The 12,969-nt window shown below is 42.6% G+C and overlaps 1 protein-coding gene across 3 annotated transcripts in view; it reads left to right on the forward strand.

Moving 5' to 3' along the window:
• arhgef12b (Rho guanine nucleotide exchange factor (GEF) 12b) overlaps positions 1-12,969 on the forward strand; it is a 49,895-nt gene that overhangs the window by 31,850 nt on the left and 5,076 nt on the right. For 2 of the 3 annotated variants that reach the window (XM_015961906.3, XM_015961903.3), the window contains exons 9-31: positions 2,182-2,280; positions 2,351-2,461; positions 2,558-2,656; positions 2,760-2,802; positions 4,615-4,720; positions 4,799-4,936; positions 5,013-5,045; positions 6,385-6,499; positions 6,597-6,705; positions 6,827-7,048; positions 7,155-7,302; positions 7,431-7,597; positions 7,686-7,832; positions 7,903-7,988; positions 8,072-8,197; positions 8,344-8,458; positions 8,535-8,635; positions 8,726-8,803; positions 9,184-9,256; positions 9,358-9,525; positions 9,721-9,808; positions 9,903-9,983; positions 10,062-10,150. In XM_015961906.3, coding sequence (XP_015817392.3) covers positions 2,182-2,280; positions 2,351-2,461; positions 2,558-2,656; positions 2,760-2,802; positions 4,615-4,720; positions 4,799-4,936; positions 5,013-5,045; positions 6,385-6,499; positions 6,597-6,705; positions 6,827-7,048; positions 7,155-7,302; positions 7,431-7,597; positions 7,686-7,832; positions 7,903-7,988; positions 8,072-8,197; positions 8,344-8,458; positions 8,535-8,635; positions 8,726-8,803; positions 9,184-9,256; positions 9,358-9,525; positions 9,721-9,808; positions 9,903-9,983; positions 10,062-10,150 — 2,542 coding nt within the window. The remainder of the gene's footprint in view (positions 1-2,181; positions 2,281-2,350; positions 2,462-2,557; positions 2,657-2,759; positions 2,803-4,614; positions 4,721-4,798; positions 4,937-5,012; positions 5,046-6,384; positions 6,500-6,596; positions 6,706-6,826; positions 7,049-7,154; positions 7,303-7,430; positions 7,598-7,685; positions 7,833-7,902; positions 7,989-8,071; positions 8,198-8,343; positions 8,459-8,534; positions 8,636-8,725; positions 8,804-9,183; positions 9,257-9,357; positions 9,526-9,720; positions 9,809-9,902; positions 9,984-10,061; positions 10,151-12,969) is intronic. The other variant, XM_015961904.3, reaches the window with a different exon arrangement.

Here is a 12,969-nt window from a genome sequence, read left to right on the forward strand (position 1 = left end):
GGTTACAGCGCTCAGGTGGTTTTAGCACGTTTTACAACACCGAAGAAAAACATTTTCTTACCTAAATCTGCCCCCCAAAAATTTATTTTTTAAAGTTTATTTTCATTTGTTCACAAATAAAAACAAAACACAAAACAGGTTTGCAAAAGCAAAAAATGAAAAAGGAACAGAAAGAAGCACAACTTCTGTTATCTGTTCCCCTTAACCAAAATAAATACAAATGACAACAAAGTTATTATAGTTAAAAATAATGTCTGACCTGGTTTACTGTTTTAACTTAGGCAAAAAATGGAGAGAAAACAAATACACACACAGCAAAAAATGTTTTCTTCTTATATTAATAAAAGGAGAAAACAATCAATGCAAAACAAAACACACCAAAAATAACAGCTAAAAAGAAACAAACATAAAAGTGTGTTTTCCCTTTCATTCTCTCTACTTCATAAATACGTCTATCTCATAGCATCATATAAGCTAAGCATTTCATTTTTTACATGTCTATTAAAGGTATTTATTGTTTTGGTATTCTTGATTTCGGTACTTAATTTATTCCACATTTTGACTCCATACATTGATACACAACGTTCCTTTATATTTATCCTAGGTTTTGGTATCGTGTATATTTTGTTGCCTTTCAAACCATAACTACTCCTTCTTTCCATAAATCGTATAATCAAATTTGTTGGAAGGTGCTTTTTGTCGACTTTATACAAACATTTCAAAATTCTATAATCTCCTAGGTCGTAAAATTTTGAGAAAACATCAGTTATTTGGTGCTTTTTATTAGGTTTTAGTCTCAGTTACTGGGCATTTGATGTTTTTTTTTAAACACACGCAATGATTGTCTCACTAACAGAAAAAGTAATATTAGTTAATCATGAAGACAAAATGAACCTAATTGCTGTTTGGTCATCCTTATGCTCTAAAACTGACTGATTGAATATAGGAGATGATGATGGTTGGTGTCAATACTGTCAACGTGTAGTTTTAAGACACACCCAAACATATGTATACACCGAATAATCCATCGTATTTGTACATCTTTGCATGAAAACTTGCACAGGATTGTTGCAGCATTGTGTACTGGTCTAATTAATTTCACGTTTTTATTTCCCGAATGTGTGGGAGAAGACATAATGACTGAGTACCAATTACTCACAGTGATGTTTATCAGTAAAAACATAGTTAAAAAATCAACAGCTGGTGCTTAATTCAGCGCCGTATTTGCAAAAAAATGTTATAAAATGTCTCAAATTGTTTTTCCTCAAAACAATTTGCACAAACCTCAGGGCTTTTTTCTTACTCCTGACATTTAAATGTGTGCAAAACACTCCCCGAGACAAAATTACTCCTAAAATAATAGCAGAAGCGGTCTCAGTTCAGTTTTCACAAGTCAGAGTTTGAGAGATTTGCGTCCAAATGGTAAAGAATTTAGGTGAAATAAAAAAAAATGATGGTGCAACAAGAATTTTGTACAGCAGTCAAACAACTGTTACAAATTGTTTGCAGTCATAAACCCCACGTGACTCGCCCCGTCCAAAAATCATCTAGCATAAAGCCAATTTATTTTAAACCAGCATAAAAATAATGAATAGAACAATGTCATAAAAATTGGGACGAATAAGTTTTCTATGTTTCAGTCTGCGTCTCAGATGCCTGAATCGTTTACCAGAAGGTAGTAAATCGTTCTTGGGAAACAGTCTGACTGTGAGACACTGACTCATGATCAGAGAGTCCTAACGACAGAAAAGCCTGTTTCAACGGGTACTTGTGTTTAGAGAAGAAGACATTAGGATAAAGTATATCAGGAAGATCAGGAAGATCAGCGTTTCCAAAAAACATCTGGGGAAGTGCTATTTGTTGCTGCATATTCACACATTTCCTGTTAAAGCATAGCTAGGGAGGCCACGCCCCTTCCCAAAAGCCCACAGTCTGCTTTAATTGGTCCGTTCCCTCTGCCATGCTGCAGCAAAATGACTGGTCATTATGTCCTAAAAGGCCGCAGCACTGATTAGCTAATGCTTAGTCGTTTGGCAATAACACCAAACGCAGAGTTTACGGAAGTGGTGACAAAGACCAAGAACTCTTTCTAGTTCAGTGGTTTTAGGTCATGACAGGTCAGGAAGGAAGTGTAGAGCCAAGTCGTAAAACCCAGAATTTCTCCCTGCATGTGTCCCGTAGGGCTCCAACACCAAGAGCATCGCGGGCAGTCCTCCCTACACCCTCAACGTACAGATAATAGGAGCCGAGGACGACTATTTTGACTCCCAGCAGGAGCAGGTACGTCCCTTTTTAGCTTCCTGATTCACCTACAATATCTTAATCTCACGATGTGATTTTTAATCCTCAGATTGACGATGAATGCAGCTGTTTCCAGAGCATCGACTCGCTCAAGGGTCGGCCGGCCCACCTCGCTGTCTTCCTCTACTACGTGGTGTCCCAGTTTGACCCCGCTCCTCTGGTGCGTAAACACAGAACTGAACTGCGGTGCTGATTTACCTGCAGCTGCACCCTGTTGATGAGCTAAAGGCTAAAACTCCGTCTCCTCTCCTCTCAGCTCTGCTATCTCTACGCTGACATGCACAAACAGATGAGCTCCAAAGAAAGTCGGCGCTTCTTTTTGGAGTTCCACTCACTGTTTATAGACCGAACGGCAGTGAGTTGGGCTCTCTTCTTTACGTTTTAGTCTATTCTTTTATAGTGTTTTAATGATTTTATCAGGTATCGTTTGTTTATTTCTTCCTCCTCTTTCTGTCTAGCACCTGAAGGTGCCAGTACCCGACATGGTGACGGCGGAACTGGGTAAGGGAACAGAAACTCACACTTAATAAGAAAAGGCTTCTTGAAGATATAATAATAAACCTTTTGATACGTGGATCTTAATTATTTTCACAGCTGATGTTTGAAGCTAATTTTGAGGATAAAACTGAGAATCTTACTCTCCTTTTTTTGGTACCACGTAACAAAAATGCTTTCCTTATAAATGGTTGATAATTAGTTAATGGATATGTTATTAATGCATCTGTAAACTAAAAATCATTTACATGTTTACTGTGATTTTTTAATGAAGGGGTAGAGAGAGTTAAAACAGACTGTTATCTTGCCAAATAGTGAGCCAAATCCAAAATGACTAACATGCTACACTTTACGTCTCCGTTTCATAAATGTGAATATTTATAATGCTGCATAATGATGAAGTACAAAATTATATGATAAAACTTTATGTTTCCAAATTGTGCTTACAAGGTACTAACTTAGTCTGAGATATAATAATATAGCAACTCTGTATTGAGTATATATGTAGGTGGACCGATTTGGCTCACTATTTGGCAAGAAACTAGTCATTTTTGTCTCCTTTTCATTCTTGAGTGAGATAATAAACATCCATCCATTATCGTCCACTTATCCGGGTTCGGGTCACGGGAGAAGCAGCATAAGCAGAGACTTCCCTCTCCCCAGCCACTTGGGCCAGCTCCTCCGGGGGAATTCCAAGGCGTTTCCTGTCCAGCCAAGGAGCATAGTCCCTCCAGCGTGTCCTGGGTCTACCTTTAGGTCTCCTCCCAGTTGGACGTGCCCGGAAAACCTCACCAGGGAGGCGTCCAGGAGGCATCCCAACTAGATGCTCGAGCCACCTCGACTGTCTCCCTTCGGTGTGGAGGAGCAGCGAGTCTACTCCGAGCCCCTACCGGATGACTAAGCTCCTCACCCTATCTCTAAGGAAGAGCCCAGACACCCTGCTGAGAAAACTCATTTCGGCCACTTGTATCCGTGATCTTGTTCTTTCGGTCACTACCCAACGCTCATGACCATAGGTGAGGGTAGGAACGTAGATCGACCGGTAAATTGAGAGCTTTGCCTTCTGACTCAGCTCTCTCTTCACCACGACAGACCGGTACAATGCCCTCATCACTGCAGATGCAGCACCAATCCGCCTGTCGATCTCACGCTCCAGTTTTCCCTCACTCGTGAACAAGACCCCGAGATACTTAAACTCCTCCACTTGAGGCAGGACCTCATCCCTGACCCGGAGAAGGCATTCTACCCTTTTCCGACTCAATCCCATGGTCTCGGATGTAGAGGAGCTGATTGACATCCCAGCTGCTTCACACTCGGCTGCGAACTGCTCCAGCGAAAGCTGGAGATCACGTTCTGATGAAGCCAGCAGACCACATCATCTGTAAAAAGCAGAGACCTGATCCTCAGGCCACCAAAACGGACGCCCTCAACACCTCGGCTGTGCCTAGAAATCCTGTCCATAAAGGTTATGAACAGAATCGGTGACAAAGCCTTGACTCATCAATGTACATACATTAACAAAATGAATAATTATTGATTGTTTATAAAGCAGATTAACAAATTACAAGTCGTTTATAATGGGAGTATAGTTAAAAATGGGTACCTTTGGTTAAGTTTCTTGACCGCGTGCACTGACTTCAGTCCAACACACATTTTCATCATTCAGATAATATCTGCTGTGTTCCGGTGGACGTTTTGAACTGATACTGGTCAAACGAACACCAGGAAGACACCAGAGTGTGAAGATGCAGCATTCATTAAAAGCTTCAGACCTCGGTGGTGAAACCTGACTGAACAGAGCTGTTTTGTTTGTGTTAGAAAAGCGAAGGCTGGAGCTGATTCCAGAGAATCTCTGTAAACAGTTCACCCACAAGTTGCAGGAGTCGCTCTCCTCAGAGCTGCACAAGAACCTGGAAGACTTCAGGTAGTGGACACTCGGACTTCCCCGTCAGCCTGAATGTTTTACTAAAACATGCGAGAATTGAAATATTTGCATGTGTAGACAGAAGCGCAGCATGGGTCTGACTCTGGCTGAAGACGAGCTGCCCAAGCTAGACTTGGAGCAGGGAAGAGACCAGCAGGCGTTGGAGAAGGAGTGCTCCTGTGCTGAGCCCATCCTCTCAATGATTGAACATGTCCTGTGAGTCCATGAACACAAGAAACACTTGTTCATGTGCTTTTTAACATCCTTGTGTTAACGTTTGGTTCTGTTACAGATCGTCACCTCAACCCTCAGAAGAGGAAAAGTGGTGAGGGGGGTGGGGGGTGGGGGGTGGGGGGGGGCTGGTTTTAGTTTTAAGTGTTTCAGTTAGCCGTAGGACCGTCTGTGTCATCTACTCCAGGAAAGTCATTTAGTTTCTGTTCTGCTGTTTTATTCATCTTTTTAACTGGATGTGTTTAATCGTTAATTATAATCCTGTTACACGGGGAATAGTTACATGACATCGTGCCAATTTTAGCTAACTTCATGTGAATCAAACCAAAACATGTGAAGTGTTTTAACGTTTAAAGGGGTCCTAGAATATAAAACCCACGTTTACCTGGCTAATGTTGAATTTGGGAATCTTGATGGGTTTAATGTACCAAACCAAAAAGTGTGTGCTGTCCGTGTAAACTAGTAATGTCGTAATGGTCACAGATAATCTGTCAGTTAGGTTTAACACGTCCTAGGCATAGACACATCTCCTAAACTGGCATGGCCCAACCCACTTTTTCTTTGTTTTATTATTTCCATTCAAAAGAAAAAAACATCAATACCAGACACATTTGAATGACAAGGGGCAGAAGGAAGAAATATCTTATATTATCTGCTCACATTTACCAACCAACATCATTAATAATGATTCATATTCCAACTCTTAAAGTATCATCTTGGTCAGTTTTGGTAATGCTAACCACAGAAAAACACTAGCTTGAGCTACTGCTAACGCTACCACAAGAAATACTAATGCTAGCACGAGCTACTGCTGAGATTAACCCAAGTTGCTGCTAATGCCAGCACAAGAAACACTAACGCTAGCACGAGCTACTGCTGAGGTTAACCCAAGCTGCTGCTAACGCTAGCACAAGAAACACTAACGCTAGCACGAGCTACTGCTGAGGTTAACCCAAGCTGCTGCTGACGTCCTTTTAGACAAAACAGTAAAAGAGAAAGGAGCGTGTCAGAGCACACATGTAACATTCCAGGATGTTCTGGGAATATCCAGAATAAATCCATAGCTTGTCTATTAAACTATCCCGACACACAGCTGTACAAAGTTTCTAGCTTCAGGCAGCGTCATAGAGGCGACAGAGTAAACTAGCCAATCAGCACACAGCTCATTCAATACTCATGTCCTGGCTGACTTGGCATGACAGCCTAGTCTTTCTATTATAGTGCTTTATTATAGGGTTGTGTTTAGTCATTTATCAGGGCTTTTAGGCCATTTTGAACCCCAACAAAGTTTCATTTGACATACAGAAGAAAAGCTGTTGTAGAACATGTTCATTATTAGTTTTTGAGTGTATTAGTGAGGAATGCCAGCCGTTTCCACATTTATTTGTGAATTTTGTTATATATTTTTAAAAAGTATTTAATTTTCTGTGCAGCCAAACGATGCAATATGTGATTCTCACTTATATGAAGCACCTGGGGGTGAAAGTGAAGGAGCCGCGTTGGTTTGAACATAAACGTCTACGCAACAATCTCATACCCAAATTGAAGGTGCAACACAAATTTTTAACAAACTTCTGTGATAGACTGACTTCCTGTAAGTGAAGAAATTGTGATCAGTTTCAATGTTTGATTTGTTTTTCCATAGGGAAAAAATTCCAAACCTGACAAGGAAGGTGAGGGAAATTTTAAGAAGAATCCGTTTCCCATATCAGTTTTCCTGGTCCCTCGCCTGAGCAGAGGGGACTCCATGCACGGTGAGGAGAAATCTCCAGTTCAGCGTCTTAATGAGTCGTTCTACTCTTACCTAAGGACAGGTGAACTGTTGAAAAATGATGTTGATGTCTGATAATTTTCTGGTCTTTTTCACTTTTGAAGCTGGAGACCAGAATAAGCCACATTCACCAAAACTCCCCCAGGGGTCCATCGGGATACCTGAACTTCCCGACCACTCTGGCGTGAGTTCTGGACTAAACCGAGCAAATCAGCCAAAGGAGGTCTCATGCGCCATCAGCCAGCCTGTGTCTTTGACCGCCACGCTTGGTCCCAACTCCTTCAGCAGTCAGGCCTCCAATACGAGCAGACAGGAGATGGACTCCAGTGAGAAAATCACGCTTTTTGTTCCTCAGCTTGCTGATCGTGAAGAAATCAGATAAAGTCCGGAGAAGAGGAGAAGCACTCAATCTTTCCTTCATATTTTTTGCAGACGTGTCTCCGATCAGCATCCAGTCGAGACTGAGCGGTGGTCCACCATCTGGAGACCCACAGGATGGCCCCTCCAGTCCAACCAGCACTCATTTTGACTTCAGCTCTTCCAATCTAAACCAGCGGGAGGAAGATCCGGAGGCCTTCCGGTGTGTGAGAAGATGGGACTAGTCCTGAGCTAAAAGAAGTTTTTTGTCCTAAAACAGGAAATCGAAACTCAAAAATGTTACATTTTAATGCAGTAAATAGATGTTTGGTTTTCCCTGACTGTCATCAGGATGGATGTTCAGTCTACGGTGAGTTCTTCTGAATTACAAAGCGAAGACGACCAGGCGGGAGAGGTAGAGTGTAAGGAAGACCCTCTGAACTGGCAGAAACTCGTCAGTCGAGAAGTCCTGGCGAGTTTAACACCAAAGGAGATCAAACGGCAGGAAGTCATCAATGGTCAGTCATCAACACTTGACCCAAAAAGGGCAGAATATGCAACTAGTTCATGCTCTGACATGAGTGGGTTCATGTGTTCATCCTGTAGAGCTGTTCTACACGGAGCACGCTCACCTGCATATGCTGAGGGTGCTAGACTGTGTTTTCTGCCAAAGGCTGAACAGAGATGGCATCCTCCCACCTGAAGACATTAAGCAGATCTTCATTAACCTGGAGGAAATCATCCAGCTTCACGGTAACTTAATTCTCACGTTTGGACTCTTTGAAGTTTGCTCAGAAGAAGACAGACATCTTCTCTCTCACAGTTTCCATAACAGAGCAGATGACAGCAATCAGGAAAAGAAGTGAGACATCAGTGATTGGTCAGATCGGGGATGATCTCTTGGCGTGGGTAAGGGCTGAGCTTTAGAGGAGATCTTGGATAAAATAACATGTTTTACTCGCAAATTAGCTTTTGATGTTTTCTGATTTCAGTTCAGCGGGGAGGAAGAGGAGAAGATAAAAACAGAGGTGGGAACTTTCTGCAGCAACCAGCCGTCAGCGTTGGAGCTCATCAAAACCAGGCAGAAGAAAGACCAGAAGTTCAACCTGTTCATGCAGGTCAGCAGAAAACAGCTGGCAGTGCAGTTTACTTTAGCATGAAACAGACGACGAACATGAGAACAAGCTCCCGAAGAAGTTTCACCTCAGGATTGTCTTTAATTTTCCACATTTCACTTTGTCCTCTGTTTTCTGTCGTTTCTCAGGAAGCGAGGAGTAACCGCCTGTGCCGCCGGCTGCAGCTTAAAGACATCATTCCTGTGGAAATGCAAAGAGTGACAAAATACCCTCTGCTTCTGGAGAACATCGCTAAATACACAGGTATGGTTATGTGTATTTTACGGGGGGAGGGGGGGGGGGTGTCATCCTCATCAAACTGGTGCTTTTGTTTTTTCAGAAGATGGAGAAGAAAAGGAAAAGGTGAAGAAAGCCGGAAATTGCTGTAAACAGATCCTAAACCATGTCAACCAGGCAGTGAAAGAGGCTGAAAACAAACAGGTGAGCTCATTAGAGTATTTAGATTTTAATATAAAACTACTGAGGAGTACGCAGTTTAGAGGACAAAGGGCTTTTTGTTTTTCTCAATAGAGACTGGAGGAGTATCAACGGAGACTGGACGTCTCATCTCTCAAACAAAGTGAAAATCCTGTGATCCTGGAGCTGAGGGTAAGCGATATTTAACTGTCATAATTTCACAAAAGATTTGACTATCAGCTGAGATTCGGGTCATTGAATTGTTGTCGACAAACCACGGATGATTATTTTAAATCTGCAGCTCACGTTCAACAACGGAGTTCCTCAGGGCTCTATCCTGGAGCCTTTGGGGTCTGTTTTCACTGAATTTTAAAGTTTCTTGTTATGCAGATGACATACAGTTCTGTCTGCCTAAAAAGTGGTTCACTCCACCCTGCGATGGACTGATCTTTTAAAACTTCTTGATCCTCAGAGAATAAAAACTAACCTCCTTTTATCTGACCCTGTGAAAACCTCTGTGGGATTTTAAACCAACTAACATTTTCTATTGAAATCTGGTTGTTTTTATGCAGAATATAGATTTGACCAAGAGGAAAATGGTTCACGAGGGACCTCTTTTCTGGAAAGTCAGAGACAAGATGATTGGTATATAAACACATTGTGTTATGGGGATAAACATAAAAATAAACAGTCTGGTATTTTACGTGAAGTCAAACAGAACATCCAGTTTAATATCCTCCTTTCAGAACTTTACACCATCCTCCTGGAAGACATGTTGGTTCTGCTGCAGAAACAGGACGAGCGTCTGGTCCTCAAATTTCATGGCAAGAACCTGGCCAGTGCTCTCGACACCAAACACATCTTCAGCCCCGTCATCAAACTCAACACGGTCCTGGTTCGGCCCGTCGCAACTGGTACTTCCTTTTCCATCACATTTTCATTAAGAAGCTGAAGAACATTAAAAGACATTAAACAATCAGTTTTCCTGTTTATAACATGCTATCAACTCAAAACGCGTACGGCCAACAGCTGACGTTTTGTTTCATATTGACTATTTTGTGTGTTTTGTGTATAAAACTAATGCAAGTTTAAAAAAATGTCTCCATCAGACAACAAGTCCTTCTTTGTCCTGTCCATGTCAGAAAATGGGGTTCAGATGTATGAGCTGATGGCCCAGACGGTGTCAGACCGGGAAATGTGAGACTTGCTATAAAAATGTAAAATATTTGTAAAACTAAAAATCAAACCTGTTTGTTTGTAACTTTGAGTCCCGTCTCTTCTAATCGCCCAGGTGGCAGTTTCTGATTACACAACAGGCCGACACCATGAAGGCCATAGTTCACAACAACAAAAGTCCTTCAGCTCAGTCTGAGTGAGTCTACTTCTTTCAACACCACAAGCACCGATGTTGTTTACTTGTGTCGTTGTTTACAGTTACGTGTGTTTTTAGAGCCGACCAGGAGGCAGCTCAGATCCTGAGTGATGAGATGCCCAAACAGAGCGCCGAACCCAGCGAGATGCTGAGTGAAAACACTTCAGGTAATCTCAGAGGAAACAAAACGACAGGCCCGTAGTTTTTATGGGTCTTCTAGTAAATGTTAATGCAGCTCATATTTATAGTAATAAAATACTATTTATATGCTGTCATGTCACCGAAAAAATTAGTGTGCTTTACATCTAAAAGAAATCTTAACATAGACTAAAAATGACCATCTAGAGTTCCTGTTGTGCTGTCATGTGAGTCTCTACTGCTGCTATAAACAGTCCAACCAAACCCATACATCCCTATGGCGGTAGACGCAACATGTGAGTCTCTACTGCCGCTATAAACAGTCTAAACCAAATTCATACATCCCTATGGCGGTAGACGCAACATGTGAGTCTCTATTGCCGCTATAAACAGTCCAAACCAAATCCATACATCCCTATGGCGGTAGACGCAACATGTGAGTCTCTACTGCCACTATAAACAGTCCAAACCAAATCCATACATCCCTATGGCGGTAGACGCAACATGTGAGTCTCTACTGCCGCTATAAACGGTCCAAACCAAATCCATACATCCCTATGGCGGTAGACGCAACATGTGAGTCTCTACTGCCGCTATAAACGGTCCAAACCAAATTCATACATCCCTATGGCGGTAGACGCAACATGTGAGTCTCTACTGCCGCTATAAACGGTCCTAACCAAATCCATACATCCCTATGGTGGTAGATGCAACATGTGAGTCTCTACTGCCGCTATAAACAGTCCAGACCAAATTCATACATCCCTATGGCGGTAAACGCAACATGTGAGTCTCTATTGCCACTATAAACGGTCCAAACCAAATCCATACATCCCTATGGCGGTAGACGCAACATGTGAGTCTCTACTGCCGCTATAAACGGTCCAAACCAAATCCATACATCCCTATGGCGGTAGATGCAACATGTGAGTCTCTACTGCCGCTATAAACGGTCCAAACCAAATCCATACATCCCTATGGCGGTGGACCCAACATGTGAGTCTCCACTGTCACTATAAACAGTCCAAACCAAATCCATACATCCCTATGGCGGTGGACGCAACATGTGAGCCTCTACTGCCGCTATAAACGGTCCAAACCAAATCCATACATCCCTATGGCGGTAGATGCAAGATGTGAGCCTTTATTGCCGCTATAAACGGTCCAAACCAAATCCATACATCCCTATGGCGGTAGACGCAACATGTGAGTCTCTACTGACACTATAAACGGTCCAAACCAAATCCATACATCCCTATGGCGGTAGACGCAACATTTGAGTCTCTACTGCCGCTATAAACGGTCCAAACCAAATCCATACATCCCTATGGCGGTGGACCCAACATGTGAGTCTCCACTGTCACTATAAACAGTCCAAACCAAATCCATACATCCCTATGGCGGTGGACGCAACATGTGAGCCTCTACTGCCGCTATAAACGGTCCAAACCAAATCCATACATCCCTATGGCGGTAGATGCAAGATGTGAGCCTCTATTGCCGCTATAAACGGTCCAAACCAAATCCATACATCCCTATGGCGGTAGACGCAACATGTGAGTCTCTACTGCCACTATAAACGGTCCAAACCAAATCCATACATCCCTATGGCGGTAGACGCAACATTTGAGTCTCTACTGCCGCTATAAACGGTCCAAACCAAATCCATACATCCCTATGGCGGTAGACGCAACATGTGAGTCTCTACTGCCGCTGTAAACGGTCCAAACCAAATCCATACATCCCTGTGGCAGTAGACGCAACATTTGAGTCTCTATTGCCGCTATAAATGGTCCAAACCAAATCCATACATCCCTATGGCGGTAGACGCAACATGTGAGTCTCTACTGCCGCTATAAACTGTCCAAAAAAAAACATACATCCCTATGGCGGTAGATGCAACATGTGAGTCTCTACTGCCACTATAAACGGTCCAAACCAAATCCATACATCTCTATGGCGGTAGACGCAACATGTGAGTCTCTACTGCCGCTATAAACAGTCCAAACCAAATCCATACATCCCTATGGCGGTGGACCCAACATGTGAGTCTCCATTGCCGCTATAAACGGTCCAAACCAAATCCATACATCCCTATGGCGGTAGACGCAACATGTGAGTCTCTACTGCCGCTATAAACAGTCCAAACCAAATCCATACATCCCTATGGCGGTGGACCCAACATGTGAGTCTCCATTGCCGCTATAAACGGTCCAAACCAAATCCATACATCCCTATGGCGGTAGACGCAACATTTGAGTCTATTGCCGCTATAAACGGTCCAAACCAAATCCATACATCCCTATGGCGGTAGACGTAACATGTGAGTCTCTACTGCCGCTATAAACGGTCCAAACCAAATCCATACATCCCTATGGCAGTAGACGCGACATGTGAGTTTCTACTGCCACTATAAACGGTCCAAACCAAATCCATACATCCCTGTGGCAGTAGACGCAACATTTGAGTCTCTATTGCCGCTATAAACGGTCCAAACCAAATCCATACATCCCTATGGCGGTAGACGCAACATGTGAGTCTCTACTGCCGCTATAAACTGTCCAAAAAAAAAACATACATCCCTATGGCGGTAGATGCAACATGTGAGTCTCTACTGCCACTATAAACGGTCCAAACCAAATCCATACATCTCTATGGCGGTAGACGCAACACACGTCCCGTTTAAACTTCTGTTTATTTTTTAATTTAAAAATATTTCTTCTTGTTGAGAGATGCGTCTGCAGCATTTATTTGTTCTGCGTTGTAGTTCTATCTGAGGATTTTAAGTTTATACACACATAACAGAACTACAAGACCCATGATGCAACCGGCAGACCAACTAAAGCAG

This window comes from Nothobranchius furzeri, chromosome 10 (genome assembly GCF_043380555.1).
Source record: "Nothobranchius furzeri strain GRZ-AD chromosome 10, NfurGRZ-RIMD1, whole genome shotgun sequence".
In the NCBI taxonomy this organism is placed as follows: domain Eukaryota; kingdom Metazoa; phylum Chordata; class Actinopteri; order Cyprinodontiformes; family Nothobranchiidae; genus Nothobranchius; species Nothobranchius furzeri.